Genomic DNA, 25,262 nt, shown 5'->3' with positions numbered 1-25,262 from the left:
CACAAGAGGTCTAGGGACGTCACAGAGACAGCCAGAGTGCTAGAGTGCTCCTCCCGACTCATTCCCGAAGGGGCCACCCTCAGAAGGCTTTTCTGTTCCCTCCACTCTGTAGCTGTTAAATTCTTTACTGGTCATCTAATGAGCTGGTGTTCAATTTGGGAGGCAGCTTGGATTAGTGGGTAGAGAGCCAAAGGCAGGAAGACCTAGATTCTCAAACCTAATTTCTGACACATCCTGGCTGTGTGACCCTGACCAAGTCATTTACTTCTCAACAGACAATTCTCCAAGACTCTAAATTGCAGAGGAGGTTCTGACCTGCATTGGTCCTTTTCTCACCAGGAGGTTCTCTATACCCATAAAATCCCAGGTCCAGATACTAACCCACTTTGTCCACAGTGCCTTGTATGAAGTAGAAACTTAATAAATGTTTGTGAGTTGGCAGGTAAGTAGAAACTTAATAAATGTTTGTGAGTTGGCAGGTACTGAATTCCCCAAAGTAGGTACAATGCTACATCTTTTATTCCTTCTCAAAATCCCAGGTCTGGAAGGGGCCTCAGAGACCTTGAGCTGAACCCAGACTTGAAGTAAAATCTTTACACCTGACAACTGATCCTGTAGCCTGGCCTTAAAGACCCCTCAGTGATGGCAAACTCACTATTTCCCAAGGGAGGGGATAAATCTTGAGCTCCCTCTCCTCCTAAACTCATTTAGAGGGATGAGTAGATGTAGAAAAAAACGAGGTATAGGGCAGCCACATATAGGCAAACGCATGAAGGGGGATATGTGATCAGGTCACATGAAGGAGTAATTTATGATCCTGGCACAAATTTCTTTACTATCTAGTCAATCAACAAACATTTATGAAATGCCTGCTATGTGTCAGGCACTGGGTTAAACACTGAGGGTACAAAGGCAAAAGACAGCCCCTGCTCTCCAAGAACTCACAGTCTAATGGGGAGAGGACAGGAAAACAACTGTGTTGCAAACAAGATGTGTACCTTGGAAGTGTTTACCAGAGGAGACACACCAAAATGAAGGGGGACCAAAAAAGGCTTCTTGGAAAAGGTAAGATTTTAGTTGGAACTGGAAGGAAGCCAGGGAAGCCAAGAAGCAGATGGACATTGTGTTGGACCTTGTCCCTCTACAAGGGCAGCCAGGTGGTGCAGTGGATAGAGCACCAGTGCAGGAGTCAGGAGGACCTGAGTTCAAATCTCACCTCAGACACTTGACACTCACTAGCTGTGTGACCTTGGACAAGCCACTTAACCCCAATTGTCTCATCCTGGGTCTTCTCCAGTCATCCTGATGAATATCTGGTCACTGGATTCAGATGGCTCTGGAGGAGAAGTGAGGCTGGTGACCTGCACAGCCCTCCCTCGCTCAAACAGTCAAGTGCAAGTCAGATCATCATTTCCCTGAAGGCATGGTCTTCTCCGGCAACGAAGAACAAACACACACATTTGTCTTAGCTATTTTGTGCTGGTGTCAACCTCCCTCTCCCCTCCAGAGTCACTGAAGTCCAGTGATAAGCCAAAAGTCACATGACTGGCAATGGCTCAGGATGCAGTGGGTGACCCTGGCCTTTCTAAATTAAAGTCTTGCTCAGGTCTCAGTTTTTCTGAGGTAACACTCATTCAATGACCAAGAGACCAAAAGATGGCCCAATTTACTGTCACAAAAATATCTGTCTGGGAGGGGAAGACCTTCAAAGTTGCATATGTGTTAAGTGACCAGGATGCTGCGTCATTGGTTTAAGTCCCGGCTCCCTAGACTAATTAAGTCTCCAAATGTACTGGGCCATTTGACAATTGGAGTGAATGCCCTAAGAAATTTCTGCATCACCTTACATGACATGGATTACTTAGAGGGCAGGATGGTGTGTCTGGATTTTCTTTGATGGACTCTTGAACAGTGAAGGGGAGGACTGACAACAGTTTTAGACCATCCAAAGCTTCTAAGTGACAAATGCCATTTCTACAAAGCCTCTGTTAAGAACCAGAGTCACACAGGTTTCAGAACTGAGATAGTGTGCCACAGAGGAAAGAGAACTGCACCAGGAGTCAGAGGACCTGGGTTCTAATTCTGCAGCTGATGTTTCCCACCTGGTTGGGCTTAGGCACATCACCTAACTTCATTAGGTTTCAGTTTCCTCATCCTTAAAGTGAGGGCACTGAACTCAGTGGCCTCAAAAGTTTTTTCCATTTCAACATCCAGGATACTTAAAGATAAAAGTGCTCATTAGTTGGCCCTATCCAAAGAATTTCTAACACCTTCTAAAAAATTAGGTTTTGGTGGCTATTATCCAAAATTTGTCATGGACTCATCATCCCAGTGATCTTCCTCCTGGGTACGTAGTGGAGGAGGACAAGAAATAGATGAGATTTCTTAGAATTTCCTCTTCTGACTTGGGAGTCAGACTTACAGAGCAGCTTGAAATGATCAATCAAACCCTTGACAACGCTCTCACAATCACTGCATTCTTGTGTTTGTATACCTTAAGTGAAGACAATCAAAGATTGTAGAATCTGTTCCTGTCGCAGAGTTCTGGTCCTTTGACTCACAAAGTAACAACCCCCAAAGACCAGAAACAATGCTGTTCCCACAGAACTTCAGGACACCTGTGTTGTGGGCTTATCATGAGAAACCACTCAGACCCTTGCAAACTATTGTTTCCCCCTTCCCTTCCCACTTGTGATTTATGTACACAATCTCTGTCTTCACTACAGCAAGGTGGAATTCTAATCTGGAAAATTTCCGATTTGCAAACCAGTTTCTCATAATGAAAATAACTAAACTGCTACTTGATTACTGGCACTTTGTCTTTTGCCTGCTGTTCCATCGTTCTCAGGTGAGAGTCTAGCTCAGTAAAATCTTGTTAATAATACCAAGTGAGCAGGAGCCACTAGAAACCTATTGTATTTGCCTGGAGAGGACTCATTGATGAGACAGTATCCTCCCCCATCCCCTACCACAGTGCCCCCCGTACAGACATTGGCTTCAGGGGAGCTGTCTCTGAGAAGCTGCCGGACTTTGTCAAACAAATTAAGTATGGACTAAGAACCATCTACTGGTTTATTCTGATCTGGGGTAAAGGAGGATGCTATCTGCCAGAGGTGAGTAGCAGTACTAGAAAACTGAATTTAGTAGGAAAGAAGGGCTAGTAAAAACAAATGTGTATGCAGATGCCCTATGGCCCCCTCACATGGGTCTGAAGCTATCGCGATTTTCAGTGAAAGGGGGAAAGGTGATTTGTGAAAGGCAGGGAGATGGACCTTTGGTCACCTGGAAGTTTTTGGATGGCCAGATCCTGCTGGAGACCTTAGAACCAATCCACTTTGCCTCCAAGTCCTTCCCCCAGTCCTTCCCATTTCTCACTGTTTGTTGGGCCTGTCCAGGTGGGTTCTAAACACACAATTCATTCCTTTAATCTTGTTCACCACCTACAAGTACAAGGGGAGGGGAGGAGGCATGATGCTCCATGAGAGGAGAGCACTTGACAGTTTTGTAGCAATTTTGCCTTACTCCTTTTAACAAATCATGTCACCACTGAGAAGTCAGCTGCCTATATCTTGTGAATGAGATCGCTTGATGGAAAAAAGGGCATTTTTCAGATGGGGGTGGGGGCTTGAATTAATGGATAATTTCATAACATGAATACTTCTGGTAAATATTCCATTTTCAGTCAATAAATCAAAAAGCACTTTTTAAGTATCTGTGATGATCCAGACACTTTGCTAAGCACTAGAGTTAGAAAGAGAGGCAAAAACAGTCCCTGCCCTCAAGGAGGGTCTGTTCTAGTTTCCAAAAGCCTGGATCAATATTGAACCAACAAGGAACCACATGGAGCTCAAGTCAGTGACTTATGAGTGCCAGTGTGGCTTCATCAGGAACAGGCTAACTGCCCAGGATCACTAAACTGGTAGAGGAGGGAAATCCTGTAGCTATGAGTTAGATTTTAGCAAAGCTTTGCATCAAACAGCTCAAGCTTTTCTTGGGGAGAAGATGGGGATGTGGATTAGATGCTAGCATAATTAAATGCATTCATCCCTGGTTGAATGGCTGGACCCAGAGAGTCATTAAGGGATTCTGTGTCATCATAGAAGAAGGTCTACAGTGGGGGGCCAAAGGGCTTGGCCCTATCCTGTTAACATTTTTGTCAATGACTTGGACAAACACAGAGATAGTGTGCTGCTCATCACATTTGCAGAGGACAGAAAGATTGGAGGAAGAGTAAACACTGGGTGACAGATCAGGATTCAGAAGTCTCTTGGAAGGTTATCTTCTTACCACTGTACCCTCTGGGCCAGAGACTTGTATTAGGAGACTTAAGCCTTTCTGCACTGGAACTCCTGAGCTTCTATCTGCCTTCTTCATTGGTGAGTATCCCACAAGGTCCACTCTACCTAGCCAGCCCAGCCCTGATTCACTTCAGACCCCAGTCATTTCCTAGCCTCCCACCATGCATAGGCTCCCACCTCGATTTCCAGCTCTGGAACCATCATCAAATCCAAACTGCCCTTGCTACTAGAAAGGGTGTTTCAATCTACTCCTCAATGGTTCCACTCACCATCTCTGTGACTGTGACTGTCTTGGTGAAAGCTCCCTTCTCTGAGCCCAATTCCCCTATGTGTATTATTAAAATGGAGGCTTCTTGTGGGCAGGAACTGTCCTGATCCTGTATTTGTATCTCTGGTGCTTAGGATAGTACTGGGAACATAGTAAATACTTAATGAGTGCCTTTTCATTCATTTATCTCTTGTATTACTCATTGGGCTAAATCTAATAAGAAGAAAATCAATAGGGATAAACATAAAATCATACAGTACAGTTGTTCACAAATCAGTTTCACAAATTCAGGATGGGAGAGAGATTTAGAAGTCTGAAAGTCTCAGGGCCAGGGTTATTAGTGGACCCCAACCTCAGTGTAAGTCATGCAGTGTGGGATGTGGCAATCACAAAAACAAATGCTATTTTGGGCTGTATCGAGAAGAACAGAGCTTACAGAAACAAGGAGGCGTTAGACCATTTGCCCTCTGTGCCAGTCAGACTACAGGTCTTCAGTTTGGGACAGATGTTGATAAGCTTGTGGGCATACAGAAGAAGGAAATCAGGATGAAGGAGGGCCTTGACTCTATGCTGTCTGAGGATCAGCTGAAAGAATTGGAGACATTTAGCCTGGAATAGAGAAAGAGGCCACAGGTTCCCTACCCCTGGTCCAGACGTTCGAAGGACTGTTATGTTGAAGAGGGATTAAATGGCTTCTGTTCCACCACAGGCAGCAGAATCAGAAGCAACAGGGAGATGTTGCAAAAAGGAAAATATAGGCTTGGGGCAGATAGGTGGTGCTGCAGTGGATACAGCACGGCCCCCCAAAGTCAGGAGGACCTGAGTTCAAATCCTGTCTTAGATACTAGCTATGTGACTCTGGGTAAGTCACTTTACCCTGTTTGCCTCTATTTCTTCACCTGTAAAATGGGCTAGAGAAGGAAATGGCAAACCACTTCAGTACTTTTGCCAAGAAAACTCAAATGGAGTCATGGAGAGTCAAACATGACTGATAAATGACTGAACAAAGCAACCTTATCATTGTTAAAAGTCTAGGAGAATGGTTCCCCCTTACGTTCAATCTACTTTCCTGATTGTTGTCCCTTAAAGAAGGAGGGGTACTCCAAACATATCTGGAGGTTTTACCCGTCCCCACCAAATGTTGGTTATACAAAAGACCACACCAATTAGTGAAGAGCAAGTGAGCCTTTTTATCCAAGCAGGTTAGAAAAATGTGAGGGGATGCCCATCAAATGGGGAATGGACGAACAAGTTGTGGTATACGAATGTAATGGAACACTATTGAGCAATAAGAAATGACGAGCAGGCAGATTTCAGAAAAACCTGCATATACCTCGTATGAACTGATGAGAAGTTAAATGAGCAGAACCAGGAAAACACTATACACAGTAACAGCAACACTGTGTGATGATCACCTGTGAGTGACTTAGCTCTCCTTAGCAACACAGTGATCCAAAACAATTACATAGGATTCCTGATGGAAAATGCTATCCACATCCAGATCTGAATGCAGATCAAAGTATATTTTTTTTCACTTATTTTATTTTTTTGTGTTTTTTCCCTTTTCGATTTGTTTATTCTTTCACAACTTTAACATAGGAATATGTTTTACATGATTGCACATATAGAAGTTATATCAAATTGCTTACCATTTTAGGAAGTGGGAGGGGAGGGGACAGGGAGGAAAATTTGGAACTCAAAATCTTATAAAAATGAATGATAAAGATTGTCTTTAAATATAATTAAGGAAAAAGAAAATACTATTTAAAAAAAAAGAAAATACCAAATGAATGAACTCTCTCAGTGGAAACAAGATACTTCAGTTCCACCAACAGAGTCCCTGAGCTTATCCAGGGGGGAAATTCCTCAAAGTCTAAGGAATCACAATTGAGGAGCCATATTTGCCCTGTATTTGCCCAAGGTCTTTCCTTGCTCCTCAGACTCTCCACAAAGCTATGTCCTTTCCTGAAGCAGGGAGGCAGAAGAATGTATCTCTGTTCCCAAGTTGTTGCCCCAACTTCGGCAGGTTCCCAGTATTGCATCACCTCTCTTAACCAATGAGGAGAGTTTCATGAAAAAGTTGCAAGTTTGAAGCCAGGGTTACATATGTAACATTCTTCTGCAGTTCTATTTTCCAAGGGGCTTTCTTTTACCTTACTCTTTATTTCTAGTCTTTTCTGAATTTTCTTCTTACATTTCCTGACTATTCATTTTTTTGTTCCTTTTTTGTTTTGTGTGTATATTATGAGTGCAGAGTTTCTGGAATACAGAATCTGAACACTTTCATTCACGTTACTGCATTTATAGATTATCAATCTATCATTCAATAAGTATTAAAATATTAATCTCATCCAAGGTGGTAGACTTGGGGATAAAAAGCACAAGTGGTCCCTTCCATAAAGGTGTTTATGTCCTAGCAGAAGAGACAACATATACATATCCTGGTATAAACAATCTAGATGCAGGGTAATTTGTGGGGTGGAGAAAAGTGCTATCTTTCCTTCCGTAGAAATATCAGTTAATGAAGGAAGCAATGTTAAATAGAAGCAAGGTCACATTGTGGGATCCACCCTGTGTCTAGGGTCAAACTGTCCAACCCCAAGCCCACCCTTACTATAAAATCATTCAAAACCCTTTTGGTCAGGTTATCTTATCTCAGGTTCTACTCCTAGCACTCCCTAGCTATGCGGGTACTGCTGGCCCATGGGGAATCATACCTCTCCTTTCCTGATGTGTAACAAAGATCTGGGAGATACAACTTTGTCTTGAAAAAGGTGGTTTTCTAATGTGTAAATTTCTTCTCAGACAAAACCCATGAGGCTTTCTTTTGCCATATACTTCTATCTCCCCACCATGAAAATGTTCTTTAATGGTATCTTCTCCTCTTGGGGCTCTGAGTTTTATAATCGTCTGCTGTGATTTCCTGTTGTTTTACCTTTTGGGGTGTTTATGTGGCTTCAGTTTTAGTTACTCTATCTTTGGTACCTTCTTTTTCTTGAGATATTGGAGAGATTTGTGGAAAACAACCATTCCACCATGCCTACAGTCTGAGATTGTTTTAGCTTTTGTGATGACAACATTATACTGTTGACTCTCCTTGTAGTGACAGTCTATTTAAAACCCCAAATTGTTTTCAAACTAACTACTGCCTAGGTTCCCTCACATTTCATCTTTCTGATGCTGACTTTTTAGTCCAAGTGTAAGACTACCATTTTTCCTATCATATTTCATCTGACCAGATTTTGTCCAATACTCCAGTCCTTCAAGGTCTTTCACCTACAAATGACTACAGGCTGCTACTTTCCTCTCCTTGGCCTTCCACTGGGTTGGAGGCTTGGATTGAGAAGTCCTGTCTTGGTAAGGGAAGAAAGGCCAGTGACTGTCTATGGATAGCCAGAAGCCAATTAATACCTTCCTCTACAGAGTCAATTTTACCAGCAAATTAAATGATTTTTATTTCTTACCCAGAACTCAAGGTTTATTGGACAGAAAGGGAATTGGAAAGGAGAATGGACAAGGAGGAAAGAAATTAGACTATGTGACAAGATATTGGGAGCAGCAGGAGGTACTGAAGGACAGGGTGCTGGTGTCCCTGGGATAGGGAGAGACAGAATAATGGGGTTCCTGAGAGGAGAAAAGGAGCAATGGGAGACAGAACACAAGAAAGGGAGGAAGGCTAGAGAAAGGGAGCTAGAGAATAAGATGCTAGAATTCCAGAGAGGAGGAGAAAAGATTGAGGGATAAGATGCTAGGTTCCCCCCAGAAGAAAAAAAAGACTGGGGGACAAAATGTTGAGGTTCCCAGGAAGAGGAGGATATAGTAGTCCAGAGCAAGAAGATAGGGGAGCTATAGCGGACACTAAAGAAAAGGAGGCTGGAGGAAAGGACACCGAGGTAGTAGAGGGGGCTAGTATGCTAAGGGAGATGGTAGAGAAACCGGTTCTGAGGCTCAGACATCAGGTTTCCGGTGAGATGAGACAAGGAGGGAGCACAAAAGACTTGGATCAACAGGTGGGACCTTTAAAAAAGCACACCATTAGTCACCACCTCCTGACCCTGCTGGGGATAGAATATTAGGGAGTGAGGGACTCAAAGATCGAATGCTGAAGGATCTTTGGGAAGAGAGGGAGTGGGGACAGAATATTGCTGGGTGCCTAGGGAGCCCCCTAGGGTGCTTCAGGGAAAGACCTGACTGGCCCAAGAAGGGAGGAGAAGGTGTTAGGGAACTAGGGTCCCTGAGGATGAAAGGGAGCTTGGAGAAGACGAAGGTTCGGGACAGGGCTCCAGGGACCCCCGGAGGAAAGCGGATGTGGCTGATTCAGGAAAGATGAGAGGGTCCTGGGGGCAGGACTCGAGGTCTCAGATAGCGTAGGGTGGGGAGTGGGTTGTCTAAGAGTATCGCGAGAGCTTGTTGTAGACGTGATCCAGGTTCCTGCAGAGGAACATCGAGAGCGACATGACCCCGAGCTAGGGAGAGAGGAAGGAGACACGGGTGGGTCAGAGTTGGAGCTGGTATGGACTGGGGACAAGGGTGGGTGCGGGGTAAGGGCTAGCGGATAGGGGCAGAGACGCAGTGGGCGAGGTCAGAGGTAGAGTCGGCGGGTACAGAAGCAGGGGATCGCCGGTCCCGAGGCTGAGCTTGTCCTTTATTCGCATCCCTGGGGTTCTAGTCGGCAGGAGGACCAGATGGTCGACGGCCTCGAGGCCTGACGCTGCCGCGGCAGCCAGCGCTCCACCGTGGCGGGTAAGAGGCTCGACCCCTGGGACCCCCAGGTAGCGCACCTGCATGCCGTGCCCCACTTGGACGAAGACGTCCCTGAACCGCAGTTCCCGCCCCACCCTGCTGCAGATGACTCGCCCTCCAGCCCCTGGCACCGGGAGCCCCAGCCCCGGGAGTGGGGTAGCATCACCAGCGTCAGCCCCACTGCCGCCACCTGCAACGGGACACGCGCATCAGCTAGGCCCCGGGCTTGCTCAGACAACCTGTGCTGTGCCCTAGCACATCTTGGCACAGAGGAGAAGGGCCATGTTCCTGTCCAGTCCTAGGCTCGTTCCCACCTCGAACGATCGTGGTAGAGTCTCTTTCTGCCCTGACCTCCCATCTTCGCCTTCTCCCTTTTCCCATCGCTATTAGCTACTAGTCCAGCGTCTATTGAGCTCAGTGGGGAAGGACTCTGGAAAGAGAACTGGGTATGGGTCTGCTCCTACACAGACCAATCGAAGCTCAATCCGCTCCTACTGTGGTCGTCCTAGGGAGTGCCCCTTTCCATTCCTCACCGCCGTAGGGGTTGGGGTTCATTGATCGCGAGTAACTGAGGTAGGACTTCCCCTGGGTCCCCATCTTTGGTCCATTGGGGAATACCTCAGCTAAGAGAGACGGTGTTCTCGACCTGTCTCGGCCTAAATTGCCAAGTGCCGGCTTCTCGCTCGACCGAGAGGGAGAAGACGCACTTTCCATTCCACAGCCAATCAGGGGAATGGCTGCTGTCTCCCACCCTTACAGGGAGAGAACAATCAGGAAGGATCTGTGAGCAGGAAGGCTTTCGTGAAGAATCGAATTCTCAAGAGATGAGAGAAGAGGACACGGGGGAAAGTCCTCCTGACCCGAGAAAGGTGACTTGGTTTTGGCATCTCTTAGGGAAGGGCAGGGAGCAGGGAGCTCCAGGCTCGGGAGGGGAGGGGGGAACGGGTACCTAGCCCCAGGAGGGCAATCCCGGTGGGGGACTGGGTCCTCACCTCGAGCAGCCCTAGGCCCAGGCTGACTCCCACGATGCTGATGAGGTTGTTGTGAAGCCAGGTGTAGATGCTCCGAGAGCAGCCCTGCGGGGACGGGGCGAGGAAGTCACGGAGTTCGGGTTATCTGGGGACCCCGCCCAGCTCTGCTCCCAGCCTCTTCCTAGTTCCCTCCAGTTCTCCCCCACCGCCCTCTCGGGCGCTCCCAGAGCCCCCACCTCCTGATAGACTCCGCTGTCTGCGGGCATCGAGCACAGTTCGCCTGAGCGCAGTCGGGCAGGGGTCCCGGGGCTGCCTGGACCGGGCAAGACTACGGGCATGCCCGGGGCAGAGACCACAGTGACCCGAGCCCCAGGCTCGGCTGCAGGCTGGCTGGCTCTAGGGTCGTCCGCAGGGCTCTGGGGTGTGGACGTTATCACCGACGTATTCTGGCAGGAGCAGGGCACACGGAGAGTCGACGCAGACGTCTGAGGTGAGGGCAAGAAGTTTCTGCTTGGTGTCGGGGAGGAGGTAGAGGCCCTTCCGCTGCCGCTGGTGACCGAGCCATTGGGCCTCAGGGAGGACGCCAGCAGCCAGTCCTGGGGGGAGGTCCAGCCGCAGCAGCGAAGCTGGAGACAGACCGGCCAGGGTCACGCTGAGATAGAGCTCACTCGCAGTCAGGGGCTCCCCGCGGGGCACTCAGGGCCAGGATCCCTATGGAAGGGCCAGGGGCGCGCGGAGGAGCTCTCAGGGTCACAAGGAAATGCGGCTCTAGAGGTGTGTGATATGGTAGCAGGGGTTTGTCAGCGGACACATGTCCACGGGTCTGGGGCTCCTACCTGGAACTGCACAAAATCCCAGTTCTCAGCGGTGCTGTAAGCATCCGGGTATTTGTGATAATTCTCGATTACGTCCAGCACGATGTCCTTCACCTTCCGCTCCAGCTGGGTCAGAAAAGGGTTGGAAGGGATACATATAATGCCTTCTCTGCTCTCTAGATCTGGGCTCTCCCTCAGCTCAGTCTCGATTTCTTTCTCCTCTGTCCTCTCCTCAGTCTCACTCTGCCTTCCTCATCTAGTCCCTCACAAGTTTCCCGATCTGCCGTTTTCTCTGCCTTTATCCCCGAGTATTCGTTTTCTGCCTCCTGCTATTTCGGTTTCTTTGCTAACCCTAACCCTAACCCCCCCCCCCCACTTCTGTTGGTCTCTGTAGCGCCCCCCACTATCTCTGGGCTGGCCCCTTCACGTGTCTGTCCCTCCCGTGCTCCTCTCTCAGTCATCTTTGCCCCTTCCAACACGTCTCTCTCTTTTTCTGTTTCTATCCCTTTCCTTTTCTCCTGCGGGTTTTTCTCGTCCTGGGGCTCCGACTTCGCTTCCTTCCCACTCAGTCTCTGGCTCTGTTTTTTGTTTTCTTTTTTTTCTGATTAGCCCTGGGCGGGCAGGTCTCACTCACCAGGCCATGCTGGGTGTAGATAAGGACGCCTATGGTGATCTGGGTGGTAAACAGCAGCAGCAGAAAACCGAAGTACTGAGGGAAGGGATAGAGTTAGGGCCTCTGTTTGGGGGGAGGGGGGGGGCCTGGGAGAGGAAGGGAGCCCTGGGTGCTGCTCTGGAGGTCTGAAGTCCCTAAGGAGACATGAAGACATGGGGGGGTTGGGGGCATCCAAGGGGGAGGGTCTCAGAGGACTTCGGGGCCTCTCCAGGGAGTATTTTAGGACTACTCACGAGGCCAAGGAGGCAGCGGATCTCCTTGAGGGCTCCAAGGCAGCCGAGAAGGGACAGGAGACCCGTGAGGACCCCAGAGATGGCCAGTGCATAGGACCATACCTTCAGTGGTATAAAGGATAGGCCTGCAAAACACCCACAGAGAGGTGGGAAGGGGGAAGTAAACAAGAGGCCTGGGTGGAAAGAGGGAGTGTGGTGGGAGAGATTTAGAGATCCTTGAATCCAACCCCCCTTTTGATAAATGGGAAACTAAAGCTCAAAAAGGGGGAGGGACTTGACCACAATCAGACAGGAAGCTGGTGTTAGTCAGGATTCAGAAATGCCTTCCAATCCACACCGACACAGCTGCCTCCTAGGGCCCAAAGGAAGGTATCCCTGGGTCAGGGGTCATGGTCAGGGGTTGTGTTAGAGAATCCCTTACCCAGATAAGAGGCAAAGCTGTTCTTGTCAATGAGAATCCAGAGGCCAAAGCAGAATACAAGGCTGCCCAGAACCTGAGGGGGCAGGGAGGGTTGAGTGGGGGACCAAAGATGGAATAAGGAGGGTTGTGGGAGGGGTGGAGCTGGGATCAGGGGTTTGGGTGGGATAACTCACGAAAAAGAAGATGTTGAAGACAAAGAGGAAATATTTGGTGAGGCTGAGGCAGCCCTTCTCCGCCATGGCCTTAACCTGGGGGGGTTAGAGACAGAGAACCCAGGAAATGCAGAGACTCAGACATCATGAGAGGTACAGAAGTCAAGACCTCAAGCTTCACATGTCCATTCTGAAGGTTTTATGGGGTATCCCCAAGCTACTCCTCCCCACTCCCCAGTCTTAGCCAAGGGAAGCAGCATCCTTCTAGTCACTCAGGTTCACAGCCTTGGAGTGTTCCTCGCCTCTTCCCTCAGCCCTAAGACTCAATGGGCTCCAAATCTTATCTGTTCTATACCCTCATTTCACTCATCAAAACAAAAGAGAAAGCATGGATCAACAAACTGAGTATGCGACTAAAAAGAACTAGAAAACGAAACCACTACTCTTTTTGCCCACCCACCTTTTCTCCAGTCCACTGCCTCCCTCCTTCAGGGTTCTAACCTTCATAGATTCTTTCCTGGACTATTCAATCCAAAAAGCATTTATCTAAAAGCCTGCTGTGTGCCAGGTGCTGAGCTAGGTGCAGGAATGCAGACAAAAACAAACAACAAAAACAATAACAGGTCAGTCCCTGCCCTGATGGGATTTTCAGGGCAGCTAGGGGGCACAGTCAATAGAATGCCAGGCCTAAAGTCAGGAGGACTTGTATTCAGACACTTTTGACTCTGTTTCCTCATCTGTCAAATGATCTGGAGAAGGAAATGGCAATCCACTGCAATATCTTTGTCAAGAAAACCCCAAAATGAGGTTGTGGAGAGTCAGACATGACTGAAACAATTAAACAAAAACAAACTAACAAGCACACAACACACTACATACATACATACATACATACATACATACATACATATGTATATGTATATGTTATATATTGGCACAGGGAAGAGGGATTTACAATTGAGGGAACTGGGAAAGAGCCCCTGAATCCACTTCCTAGTGAGACAATGAAATCACCTAGTATTTCTAAAAGGTCTCCCTGCTTCCAGGCTCTCCCAGAGCATTTACTTTCTATTCTACCCACTGCCCTGCTCATCTTCCTAATGCCCTGCTCTGCTCCAAGACCTTCCATGGCTCCCCTCTGCCTTCAGGACAGCTTTCTCTTCCTATCCTGCCTTGCAAGAAGACTTTTCCTGTATTCTAGTCTTTCCCCAATTTGCTCCTGTGCATCCACATTCCAGGCCTGGGACCAATACCTTCCAAGAGAGATGATGGGTGAATAGTACCTTATGGCTGTAGCCACCATCCTGTATTTCTGAGGCCCTGGGTTCAAATCCTACTTCAGATTCTTTTGACTAGTGTGACCCTAGGCAAGTCAGTTTCACTCCCCTGGTCTCAAACCTCCCCCAGTTCTCAATCTATGATCCTTCCATGTTGTGATCTTTCTTCAGAACCCCAATCCAGATCAGCTTCCTTCATGAAGCCTTCCCCGCGTCCTCTTGCCGAGGCACCTCTGATTAGATTGTCCCCAAGCCTTAGGTTTGACCTCTTTGCTGCAAGGAGACCTTGGGGAATCTTGCCTCCAAAGAGCTTCCAATCTAATGAGGGAAGGAGATGTACAGCCAGGAGCTCAGTGTCTCCTAAAATAGCAGGTACTTAATGTAGAAGGGGGAGAGAGGCAACAAACTAAAGGGAGGGGGTCTTCAACCAAGATTGGAGCAAGCATTTGTAGTTCCCATCTCTTCCAGCCCAAACCCACACTCGAAGACACACACCTCCGGTAGGTCCCTGGGCTCCTTGGGTATCCTTGGGTCCCCAGGCTCCTTGGGTTCCCTAGTGTCCTGAGAACTGTCTGGGGTCCTGGTCTTCTCAGTCTCTTCAAATTCCCCAATCTCAAATCTTACAGAAGCCCTTTGCTTTCTCTCCCTTGAGGTCCTGGTCTCATTAGACTCATCTGGACTGCTGCCCTCAGTCTCCTTTGGGATTCTGGTCTCTTTAGCCTCTTCTGGGGTCCTAGTCTCCTTATACCCCTCTGGACCGCTGCCCTCAGTCTCCTTTGGGGTCCTGGTCTCTTTAGACTCCTCTGGGTCTCTGATTCCCTCAGGTCCCTCTGGACCCCTGACTTCTGTCTCCTTTGGGGTCCTGGTGTCTCCTGGACTCCTGGTTTCCTCAGACTCTTCTCCATCCCTATTCTTGGCTCTCTCTGGGCTCCAAGTCTCTCCAGGGCCCCTGGTCTCCTCAGTGTCCCCTGGCCCCCTGATCCCTGCAGTCTCTTCTGGATCCCTGATCTTTTCAGTCTCCTCTAAGACCCTAATCTCGTCAGACCCCCCTGGGTCCCTAATCTCAGTCGCTTTGGGGCCCTTGATCCCCTCAGTCTCATCTGAGCCCCTGATTCTTTCATTCTCCCCTGGATTTCTGGTCTCTGCATTCTCTGCTGGACCCCTAATCCCCTCAGTCTCCTCTGAGCCCCTAGGGTTCTCCTTAGTCTCCTCTGGGTCCCTAATCTCAGTCTCTTTGGGGCCTTCCATCCTCTCCCTCTCCTCTGGACCCCTGGTCTCAGATCCCTCTGGGGTTCTGATTTCCTCAGATCCTTGTGGACTCTTGGTCTTTTCAGAGCTATAGAGGTCCCCTGCTTCCTCTGGTTCTCTGGTCACTGCTGTCTCTGAGGCCTGAGGGGGCCTTTCCTACTCTTCATGGCTCTGGGGATGTAGAGGTCAGAGAGGGCTGAACTGTGGGTTCAGGGCAGCTCCTGCTTGGGTCTCTATCTTCATCCAGGTCTCCTCCTTAGCCTAGCCTGAGTCAGACCAGGCTCTACCTCACAGAGACCAGATGACCTCATGGATGTGATGCTCTGTGTGGCTCACTTAAGCTGTCCCTCTGTGTGTGTGTGCGTGTGTGTGTCAAAGGTTGAGAGGAACCTAGAATGTTATAGCTAGATGGAACCTTTGAAAACACTGAATCCAAGTATCTCATTTGTCTAAGAAGGAAAGTGAGGCCCCATTCAGGGTCTGTCCCTGTCTCAGGGTTTCTCCCCTTCTGAAAGTCCCTTCCTCTCTTTCTGCCTCAGCCCCTCCCTGTAGACCCATTTCTCTCAGAGTTTCTCTGTGTTTGTCCTTCTCCCCCACCCCCATTTCTGTGTCTCCCTGTCTCAATCTCTGGGCTGAGTCTCCTGTTTCTATCTAGATGGGTCTTTCCCTGAGTCTCTGTCCCTTACACCTGGGGTTTGTTGGAATCCCTAGGGGCACAGCACCCGTAAACTCCCTCAACTTCCCCACCCCCCCGGAAGTACAGTTGGCTTCCTCCAGGGTCACAGGCGACGCCTGAGGAAGTGGGGGGAAGGGCGGCCACCCGAGGAGGGGAGCACCAGAGCTCTTAGTGGCGCGCGGGGGGTTGGTGTAGGGTGAAGATGGGGTGGTACTCAGGGGCAAGGACCTCGTGTCGGAGGTGCACGGGGCAGCAAAGGAGGGAACCGCGGAGTCGCCCGGTAACGAACAACGGTCTTGGAAAGGTTTCCCTCTTAATGCTTAGAGATCCCTAGTGGAGATCCCAGAGAGTTGGGAGAAGCGGAAGACTTGGGGCAAGGAGAAAGAGCGAAGGGTTTATTTCTTAAGCGCTTAGAGATCCATTTGCGACGCGGCCTATGAGCGTGAGTGCGTAGACTGTACGAGGCAAGAGAGGCAGCGCAAGGTGCACCGAGGATGCTAGGCAGAAGATCGGAGTGGGAAGACTTAAGAGTCCAAGATTCCCCGGTTCCAGACCGCGTGGATATGTGAGGGCAGGTATGCGTTTGTGTGTGCGGGATAAGTAGACGCTGAAGTGCGGAGATAAGCCTGGACAGTGCCCCTTAAGCGCTTAGAGATCCCCCCGCCCCGGCTAGAAGGTAAGGTCCGCTCACCTTGGAAGAAGCCTTCGCTCGGGCTCGGATGGACGGTGGCCAGCCTGGGTGACCGCCCACTTAAGTCAGAGACTCCTCGGTCGAGCGACTAGGCAGGCATGGGGCGGTGCCTGGCTTCCCCACCTCCCACCTGGCCGGGAAGGAGGAGGTACTGATTGGCTTGTGCTTGGAGGGGGCGGGGACAGGTTTCTAGAGGCCACGCCCCTGGAAGCCTCGGGTTTGAGGGTGGGGCTGGTCGCCTTGGACTCCTCCCACGATATCTCCAGCTCCCGGCTCGGCTCCGGGGAAGTTAACCTCCATCGGCTCTCTACTCTTGAAAGAAATCGAGTTCTAGGTTTGGGGAATGCTTCCCAAGTTCTAAGTGGGTTCTATGTCTAAGCTCCAGGTGTACTTGAGTTCGTGTGTGTGTGTGTGTGTGTGTGTCAGAGAGAGAGAGAGAGAGAGAGAGAGAGAGAGAGAGAGAGAGAGAGAGCGCGAGCAGGGAGTGACTTCTAGTTGGAAGAGCTTAGTCCTAGATGCTGGGTAGAAAACTCTGGGGTATGAGGAAGGGGAATCTGCCATCTGAAGACTTGGGTGTCTCTTCTTGGCTCTAACTGTGTAATCTTGGGCCAGTTTGTGTTCTTCTTTGGACCTCAGTTTCCTCATCTGCAAAGTGAGGGGGCTGGGCCCTATCTCTGTGAGGGTGCCTGTTTGGGCTGATTGGGGCTGCCCCCTGGGCCTCTGCTCCATTACAGGATGGAGATTCAAGAGGGGGCAATGGAAACTGTAATTGAAGGCCAGTCTGGAGGAGCAACAAGGTTGATACATCCTGGCCTAAGTGGGCACCTCTGTGGGACTGGCTGACATCTGGAGGTGTCCTTATCTGTGCTGCCAGTGAGCTGGGGTGTCAATTTCTGGACCATGGAGGGTAGAGGGGTTGTTAGGCAATTGGGATGGGGATAGGGAGGCCTGGCTCCTTGGACGCAGGGCCAGGGGCAGAGGGAAGGTTTGCCTGGGTTGGCTTCTTGGCAGCAGGCCATGCTTGGCTTCCTGAACCCTCCTCTTCTTCCTGTTTCCCCCACCAGACACCTCTCTCTTCCTGTACATTTTCCTGCTGTTTATCATGGGGATTCCCCTGTTATTTATGGAGATGGCCTTGAGGCAGCACCTGAACTTTGGCTCTGTGGGAGTCTGCTTGGTCCTCCACCCCTGGTGGACTGGGGGAGATGCTAACGATTTCAGGATGGGGATGTGTAGCCCAGGAGATGAGCCTTGAGCTGGGAGTTTGAAGAGGAGGGGAAGAGCATGAAGGTGAGAGAGGGGATTTCACAAGTTGGTAACTAGGAGTGGCCAGGATCTTTGGAACCCAGGGGAGAGAGGTGGAGAACCGCATAAGTTAAACAGGAATTTGTTTAATCCTAGAAAGCCCAGGAAAGTCCCAATCAGGGACATGGTGAGACCTGGCTTAAGGAAAGTCGGCCTCATGGCTGTGGGAAGGGACTGGGGAAAGGAGGAAAGAGACTGGAGATTCAGAGGTCAGTTCAGAGACTACCACAGCCATCCAGTTCTGTGCTGGGCGATGAAGACTTGTACTAGGGTGGAGATCAGGCACCTGATGGGAGGTGGAGGTCAGGCTAGGGAGGACCCAGAGAGGAGGCTTTGGGCCTGGGTGACTGGAAGGAAATAGGGAAGGCAGGGAAAAGGGTGGATGCAGGAGAAGCATGAAGTAGATTTGAGGTCTCAAGGGGCCTGGCCATCTCACCACTTGTTTTCCAGAGTCTATTCCAGACCTGGAGGCAGCCAGAGTCCACAGAGCAAGTGCTGGCTGGAGTCAGGAAGAGCTCAGTTCAAATATGACCACAGACACTTCCTAGCTGTGTGACTCTAGGGAAGTGACTTAATTGCTGTCAGTCTCAGTTTCCCCATCTATAAAATGGGGGTAATAATGTCCCAAGGTTAAATGAGGTGCTATTTATAAAGCACTTTGGAAGTCAGTGCACTGTGGGAGCCACAGGGGAAGAGGTGGGTTAGACATTGTGCCTGGTCTGGGAGCCACAGGGAAAGGAGATAGGTTAGACATTGTGCTTGGTCTGGAAGCCATAGGGGAAGAGGTGGGTTAACATTGTGCTTGGTCTGAGAGCCACTAAAGGTACAGCAAGATTGATTTAGGCTTCATATAAGTGTAAGGCACAGGATTAAGTCTCCAGAGGCTCACTTTCATAGGTTGACCGGCCAGTGGATGGACAGAGGAGCTACTCAGAATCTAACCCATGCATGTGCCACCAGATGTCCCACCAAGCTGTAACTGCTCCAGCTCCCAGCTCCTCCTGAGTGTCTTAAAAGATGTGTACATGGTGGGTCCCCAAGTCCCCTGTCTAGGTCCCCTGCCCATGACAGAAAAGACTGTCCTGGATTCCACATAACTCCTAGCCTACTTTGGGGTACCTTGGGAACTGGAGCAGGGACTCATAACTTAGAGCTTTATCCAAATGACTCAGCCTCCATTTTCTGCCTCCCATTTTCATGTGACCCAAAGGACTACACACTCAGGTTATACATTAGACCACAATCACTGAACAGAATTGAAAAGCATTTTAGGGTTCTAAAATGCCCAACAACTTACCTCTTGTAGAAGGTCTGGACTCCCAGCTCCCCAAAGATCGCAGCCATTTCTGTTAATATCTTGAGCTCTTAGCCACATGTTCCCCAAAGGGAAGCCATTTGTAAAGAAAGAGCAACTACTGCCCTCTGCTGTCCCCCTCGGCCAGCTCTACAGAAACTAGCCTCTCCCCCCCTTGCCCTTCCTGACCCCCAACTTCTCTGGACCCTAATCACCAAGAGCAAGTTACTTGTGCTCTCTGGGCAATGCCCTGATCATTCCTCAATATCATGAACCTTTCTTTTGGCAGCAACTCCACGTGAATGATGAGGATCTCATCTCTCAAACCTTCAAGATGGGAAAAATACAAAGAAAACCAAAGGAAAGGAAACCATAGTCAACTCAAAGCCATTTCAAACACTGGTTCTATAAAGAAAAGTGTCCTACAGTACGTCTGATAGACCCAAAGACCCGAGCTTCTGGGAAAACTGGAAAATAGTATGGCAGAAACTGGGTATAGACCAACATCTGACACCATATACAAAAATAAAGTCCAAATGGGTATGCAATTTAGATATAAAGACTGATACTATAATCAGATTAGGGGAGCAAGGAAAAGTTTATCTGTCAGATTTATGGAGAATGGAGGAATTTATGACCAAACAAGAAATAGAGAACATTATGAAATGTAAAATGGATAATTTTGATCACATCAAATTGAAAAGTTTTTGTACAAACAAAGCCAATACAACCAAGATTAGGAAGGAAGCAAAAAACTGGGAAAGAATTATTATAACTAGTGTCTATGATAAGGGCCTCATTTCTAAAATATATAGAGAACTAAGTCAAATGTACAAGAATACAAGTCATTCCCCAATTGATAAATGGTCAAAGGATATCAACAGGCAGCTTTCAGAGGAATATATAACATGACTAATGTAAAAGTATGTTTAATAGGAATGTATATGTAAAGCTTCTATCAGATTGCAGACCATCTTGGGGAGGTAGGGGGGGAAATGTAAAACTTATGGAAGTAAATGTTGAAAAATAAAAGTAAAAAAATTAATTTAAAAAAAGTTTCCTAACAATGAAAGTTGCTCCAAAGTTGGAATGGGCTGCCTTGGGAAGTGGTGGATTCCCCCTTACTGGAAGCCCCTGAGCAGAGACCGGAGGACCACCAAATGCAATAATGGGGGTTCTTATTCAGGTATGAATTGACTCAAGTGGCAGTCAGTCAAAGATGCTTTGGGGGGCACTTTAACTTCAGAGGTCTTGTGATTGTCTAGTGTAAGGGTCGGGGTGGGAGGAATGGAGGAAGGGATGGAAGGTGTCCTTTTTGCCCCCTCCCCAGGAATGCCTAGAAAGGACAGCAGCTGATAGAGGCTGGTGAGCTGCCCAAAGAAGTGTGACCACCAGGTGACCTGTCTGGAAAGCCAACCAACACCTACACCATATGGCTAAACCAGCTTAGCATGGAACTAAACACTAGTGTCTTCTCTGGGCCCTTGGGGAATGGGGGGAGCAAGCTGGGCTGAGGGGTGGGGAACTGATAGGGAGAGGCTGCTAGATCCAAGTGAGTGCCTATCCAAGCCCTGGGCAGCTGGGGGGAATCTGGGGTGCCAGGGCCCAGGCTGAGCTCACCTGCAGCCTGGGCATGCCCTTGCCCCCACTGTCCATAGTAAGCCTGGGCCTGGTTTTTTGTGACCTTCACAAAGGCACTGAATATGTTACCAGGTTTTTCTGGTCTGTCAACTTCCTCGCTGCCAGTGTCCCCTCACCCTCATCAGTAGGCGCTGCCCTGAATCTACTTCCCCTCCCTGATCCTAGGGATCCCCTGACCCTTGACTTCCAGAGTGACTGTGTATCTTGACCTGGCTTCCTTCTCCTTGCTCAGGGACTATCTGCTTCTTGGGAGCTTTCTTCACCCAGCACTTGGGAATCTACTTCCTGACCATGTATGATGACTTTATGGTCATCTTGTGTCTGTATCATGATCATCTTTGAGAACATTGGTGTGACCTGGTTCTATGGCATCAAGAGGTGACAAGGGGCAGAGGAGAGAGAGGGGCAACTGTGGTGCCCCAATCCATCCTAAGGAGGCCCAGGGAGATCCAGGGTGCTGCCAGAGATACCCTGAGAGATCAGTCAAAGCCCAGGGAGACTTGGAAGCTTGGAGGAGGGTCAGAGAGACTTGTAGAAGGGGCAGATAGCCCAAAGAGATGTTGGCAGATCTAGGGATTCTGGAAAACAAAGAGAAGCCTAAAGAAACCCAGGAAGCTCTTGGGAGACTTTGGGGGGGGGGGTCTAGGGAGTCCACTGCTCTGTGGTCTACCCCTTACAGGTTAGGCTTCAGGGCCTGCCTCCCCTTTAAGTTCTTGGGTGAGGTTTGTTCTGTGGTGGGGTGTGAGCTGTCACAACTCCAATCTGTTTCATTACTAAACCCTGTTCTGGTTGGGGATTCTGATCTCTGCCAGCTTGTTACAACTGGGATTCAAGCAACCCATGTACTATGCCTGAGAAGCCTACACTGAGAGCTTAGGGTTAGGGGAGGTATCCAGGTCCTCAAGGACCCAGCTGTTCTCCCTCCATTAGATTGTCTCAAGGGTCCAGCCCTTTCCCTCTTCCTATCACCTCAGGGTTCCAGGAATCCCTTTCCCCTCTTCCCCAGGGATCCTTTCCCCCTGGGGTCCTGGGGCAGGGAATGTCTGGGGCCCTGATAGGGATTCATGGAGGAGAAGGGAAGGGAACTCCTGAGGGGATGGAGATATCAGAAGCCCTGAGGGAAAGGGGAAAGAGGAAGTTGGTCAGTTGGCAGTTCCTTAAACCACCTCCCCTTCTCATTATGAGAAACCCAGGAGGCTGACCAGTCTTGTACAATTTGTTCTGAGTCTTGACAGTCTACTGAAGTGCTGAAGGGCTACCTGATGTGGGCCTCAGCCTCAATTCTCTTCCCCCCCTGCCCCTCCTACCCATCCTTGCTTCCAGCACTATGGGCCAGGAACCACTCCTAGTTTGGATAAGGATAATCTGCCCAGAGACCAGTGACATCACCAATTTCTCCAGGGACTCCCTCTACCTAGAGATCAGTAAAGTCACCCCCTTCCTGCAGAAGAGAGGTCAGAGAGGTCAGCGATGGAAGCAAAGGAAGGAGAGTGTTCCAGGTGTGGGGAGGAGCCCCAGAGAAAGCCCAGAGCTGAGAGCTGAAGGGGTGTGTTTGTGGAACATCGCACGGGCAGGTATCATTGGACTGAAGAGCACTGGGCAGTGAGGTGTGACAAGACTAGCAAGGGAGGAGGTTTATTGAGTGTGTGTGTGTGGGGGGGGCGGTGACATGATCCATGTGCTTTAGGCAAATTGAATGGAGGATGAAGTGGAGCAGGTGAGACTGGAGGTAGGCTATTGCAATCATTAAGGTGGGAGATGATGAGGATCTGCCCTGCAGTGAGAGCTGTGTCAGAGGAGAAAAAGGGGAATGTTTGAGAGATGTTTTGTTCCTGAAGACTACAGGAAAGTCACTGGAGTTTATTACTCAGTAATACTACTCAGGGACATAACGTGATCAGTCAGCAGCGAATACCAGTTCCTCAATAAATACACATAACGACTAGCATGTAAACCCATTTATCCAGTCAATAATAAATCAGACAAGAAACTTTTTGCTTAGTCATTTTTCAGTCTTATCTGACACTTCATGACACTGGAGTGATTTGCCACTTCCTTCTCCAGCTCATTTTACAGGTGAAGAAACTGAGGCAAACAGGTGCAGTGACTTGCCCAAGGTCACGTAGCTAGTAAATGTCTGAGGTCAGGTTTGAACTCGGGAAGATGAGCCTTCCTGACTCCATCTCGTGGCTCTGTGTACTATGTTCTCACTTAGCGGGTATACAGAACAGAATATACTAAAAAGCACACAGTGAATGAGCTCTCACATCAGAGGGAAATGCCTCAAAATCCTTGCTGTAGTAAGTGGGTCACAAATGAGGCCCCGGCTCCTCATATTCAGGGCCCTGAAGAGACTGTGGAACCACATCTCTACTGGCTGCCCAACTGGCAGCCAGAACACCAGGATTTCTCTTCCCTCCAGCTCCAGCCAGCTGTGCCCTAGAGCAGACAGGGAGACTTGAGTGGATTCCACCAAAGAGGAATCTTGTGCAAATGTGCTATGCAGCCAACTCTGCCTTTATCTTAGTCACTGCAAACAGCCCAGGGCTCAGCCTAAACTTTCCCATTCCCTAGGGACTTTGTCCTGATGGCAGTGAGTTATCACTGCCTCTGGTTAGGATCAAGCCAGTCAAGTAGATCCAAAGCCACATCTCTCCCTAGTCCACAGGAACTGCTGATTTTTTCAAGTTTTTCTGGAACCTCGGGAAACCACATCTCCAGTATTTTCTTGAGCACGTAGTTGCCAGCTGCAGGAGCTCCAGGGGGTCTCTATTGCTTCTAAGATAAGATACAAACTCTAAAAGTCTTCAAATCATGGCTCCAGTCAACTTGCTCTCCTTCACCAGGCATTCTATCTCCTATCTCCAGACCTTTGGTGACCAGCCTAATGCTGTGGGCTGCTGGGTCCTCTTACCTATCTCAGGTCTTTGGTGGCCAGCCGGATAAAAATATGAAAGAAGAGACCTCCAGAGTCAAACAGAGGTGTAGGCTTTATTCCGGATACAAACTACATGTCAGCATGCAGGGGGAGTTCTCCCCGTGGGAGGCCGCTCCTCCTTCCCCAGGAGAAAGGAAAAAACAACCCTCTTCCTCAAGCTTTCCTGTCCCCATTTAAGCTCTCCCAGCCGCATAGTTCGCTCGTGGGCTGGGCATGCTCTCAGCCCCTTAGCTAATTAACAAAAGGTGTGCTCAGACCACGGACCAATCTCAAGGGTGGGATGCTCTCCCCAGCAAGTTTCCACTGAGAAGAGGTGGAAAACAAGATAACTCGTCTCACTCCTCAATTCCCAGCTGTTCTCTGGGGGGCCTCGTGAGAGCTTGGCAGTTTCAAGAAGCCCTCACCTTTACCTCACCCTGACACCGTTCACGTGAGAACTGAGCTTGTGCCTTAACACTTTGGCAGCATGGCATAGTGGACCGGGCACTGCAGTTGGAGTCAGCAAAAGCTGACAGACAACCTTCTGTGCCTCACTTTTCTCCTTTGTGAGATCAGGAGATTGGACTGATGGCCTCAAGTCCCTTCCTCCTCTGAAGGTCCAGATCTAAGGATCTTGGTGTAGCACCCCCTACTTCAAAGCTCCCACTCCCTTTGGTGGGAAGGATTTCTAGGACTATAGCTGGTATCTGGCATATTCTCCAATATCAGCCAGCCACAGTTGGCTTTTTTAAAGGGGTATCTGCACAGAAAGTATAAAAATAGTTGGCACAAAAAACATTCCCTCGGAAGTATGGGGCACACACAGATGTCCAGGGCAAATTTAGAGAGTCCATGATATAAAGGGATAACTTACAACTCCTGGTGGGGTGGAAATTTTTCCCCCTTCCTATGAGTCTTTATAAAGTTCCTTAGAGGTATGTGTAGCTCCACCTGGGCCCTGCGGGGTGCCTTGAAGTTTCCATTCTATCCATTCTCCCTGAAGGAGTCTTTCCCTAGCCAGTAGGCTTGTCATCTATCAAAATACATCTGGATATATTTTCAGTAGTGAGTGGAATGAGAATGCAATACTCTTCTCTGATATACCTGGGTCCAGAGGCGCGTCTAACTCAACCAGTCCCAAGACGTTGCCTTCTCCGATTTCATCCAATGGCTCCAAGCATTTCCCTTCTCAACCCTTGTTTACATTTTAGCTTGATTGCTTGGTTGAATGGAGGGACAAAAGTTGTTCATATCCAGTTTATACATTTGATTGATTCTGTAACTCACTAAAAGAGGTAGCTGGACTTGGAGTCAGGAAGACTCTAAATTCTACTTTGGACATTCAGTAGCTGTGCGATGGGGGCAAGTCACAACCTCTGCCTCAGATTCCTTAGCTGTATTGGCTCTGACAGTCGCTTGCTTCCTTCAAAGTTCATCTCAAGTGGTATTCCGCACAAAAGACTTTTCCTGACCTCCTCATCTGCTAGGGCTTTTCTTCATCCCCTGAAGTTATCTTGCATTTCCTTTTCATTTAATCCAGGTGATCTCAAGGCCACATGTGGCCCTCTAGATCCTCAAGTGAATCTAGAAGGCCACATGTGCCTTTGAGGCTGCATGTTCCCTACCTCTGATTTAATCA

At 49.0% G+C, this 25,262-nt stretch overlaps 1 protein-coding gene and 2 long non-coding RNA genes across 9 annotated transcripts; 2 read left to right on the top strand and 1 right to left on the bottom strand.

The window, feature by feature from the left end:
* The first annotated feature begins 58 nt into the window (after nucleotides 1-58).
* On the top strand, nucleotides 59-5,321 carry LOC140503414 (uncharacterized). The gene is made up of 3 exons (XR_011966790.1): nucleotides 59-2,848; nucleotides 2,975-3,113; nucleotides 4,179-5,321. It is a non-coding gene; the product is annotated as an uncharacterized lncRNA (long non-coding RNA).
* A 2,670-nt stretch (nucleotides 5,322-7,991) lies between these two features.
* Nucleotides 7,992-16,559, bottom strand: CD37 (CD37 molecule). Of its 6 annotated transcripts, none has more exons than XM_072607367.1 (9): nucleotides 16,467-16,559; nucleotides 12,596-12,670; nucleotides 12,423-12,495; nucleotides 12,002-12,126; nucleotides 11,730-11,804; nucleotides 11,117-11,221; nucleotides 10,517-10,906; nucleotides 10,302-10,385; nucleotides 7,992-9,032 (listed from the first exon to the last, which is right to left on the bottom strand). In XM_072607367.1, exons 2-9 carry the CDS (start codon nucleotides 12,659-12,661, stop codon nucleotides 8,955-8,957), a joined length of 996 nt encoding a protein of 331 aa, XP_072463468.1. In that variant the 5' UTR covers nucleotides 12,662-12,670; nucleotides 16,467-16,559; the 3' UTR covers nucleotides 7,992-8,954. The 6 variants fall into 6 exon arrangements, with proteins under 6 accessions (XP_072463468.1, XP_072463466.1, XP_072463467.1 ...); XM_072607365.1 differs by lacking the exon at nucleotides 16,467-16,559 and adding an exon at nucleotides 14,347-15,335; XM_072607366.1 differs by lacking the exon at nucleotides 7,992-9,032 and adding an exon at nucleotides 9,111-9,499.
* Nucleotides 15,976-20,114, top strand: LOC140503413 (uncharacterized). 2 transcript variants are annotated; one of them, XR_011966789.1, is made up of 5 exons: nucleotides 15,976-16,350; nucleotides 17,201-17,339; nucleotides 17,531-17,756; nucleotides 18,669-18,799; nucleotides 19,355-20,114. It is a non-coding gene; the product is annotated as an uncharacterized lncRNA (long non-coding RNA). The 2 variants fall into 2 exon arrangements; XR_011966788.1 differs by lacking the exon at nucleotides 15,976-16,350 and adding an exon at nucleotides 16,740-16,827.
* Nucleotides 20,115-25,262: the final 5,148 nt, after the last annotated feature.

Source organism: Notamacropus eugenii, chromosome 5, assembly GCF_028372415.1.
Source record: "Notamacropus eugenii isolate mMacEug1 chromosome 5, mMacEug1.pri_v2, whole genome shotgun sequence".
Lineage (NCBI taxonomy): Eukaryota > Metazoa > Chordata > Mammalia > Diprotodontia > Macropodidae > Notamacropus > Notamacropus eugenii.
This window is presented reverse-complemented; position numbering and strand designations above follow the sequence as displayed.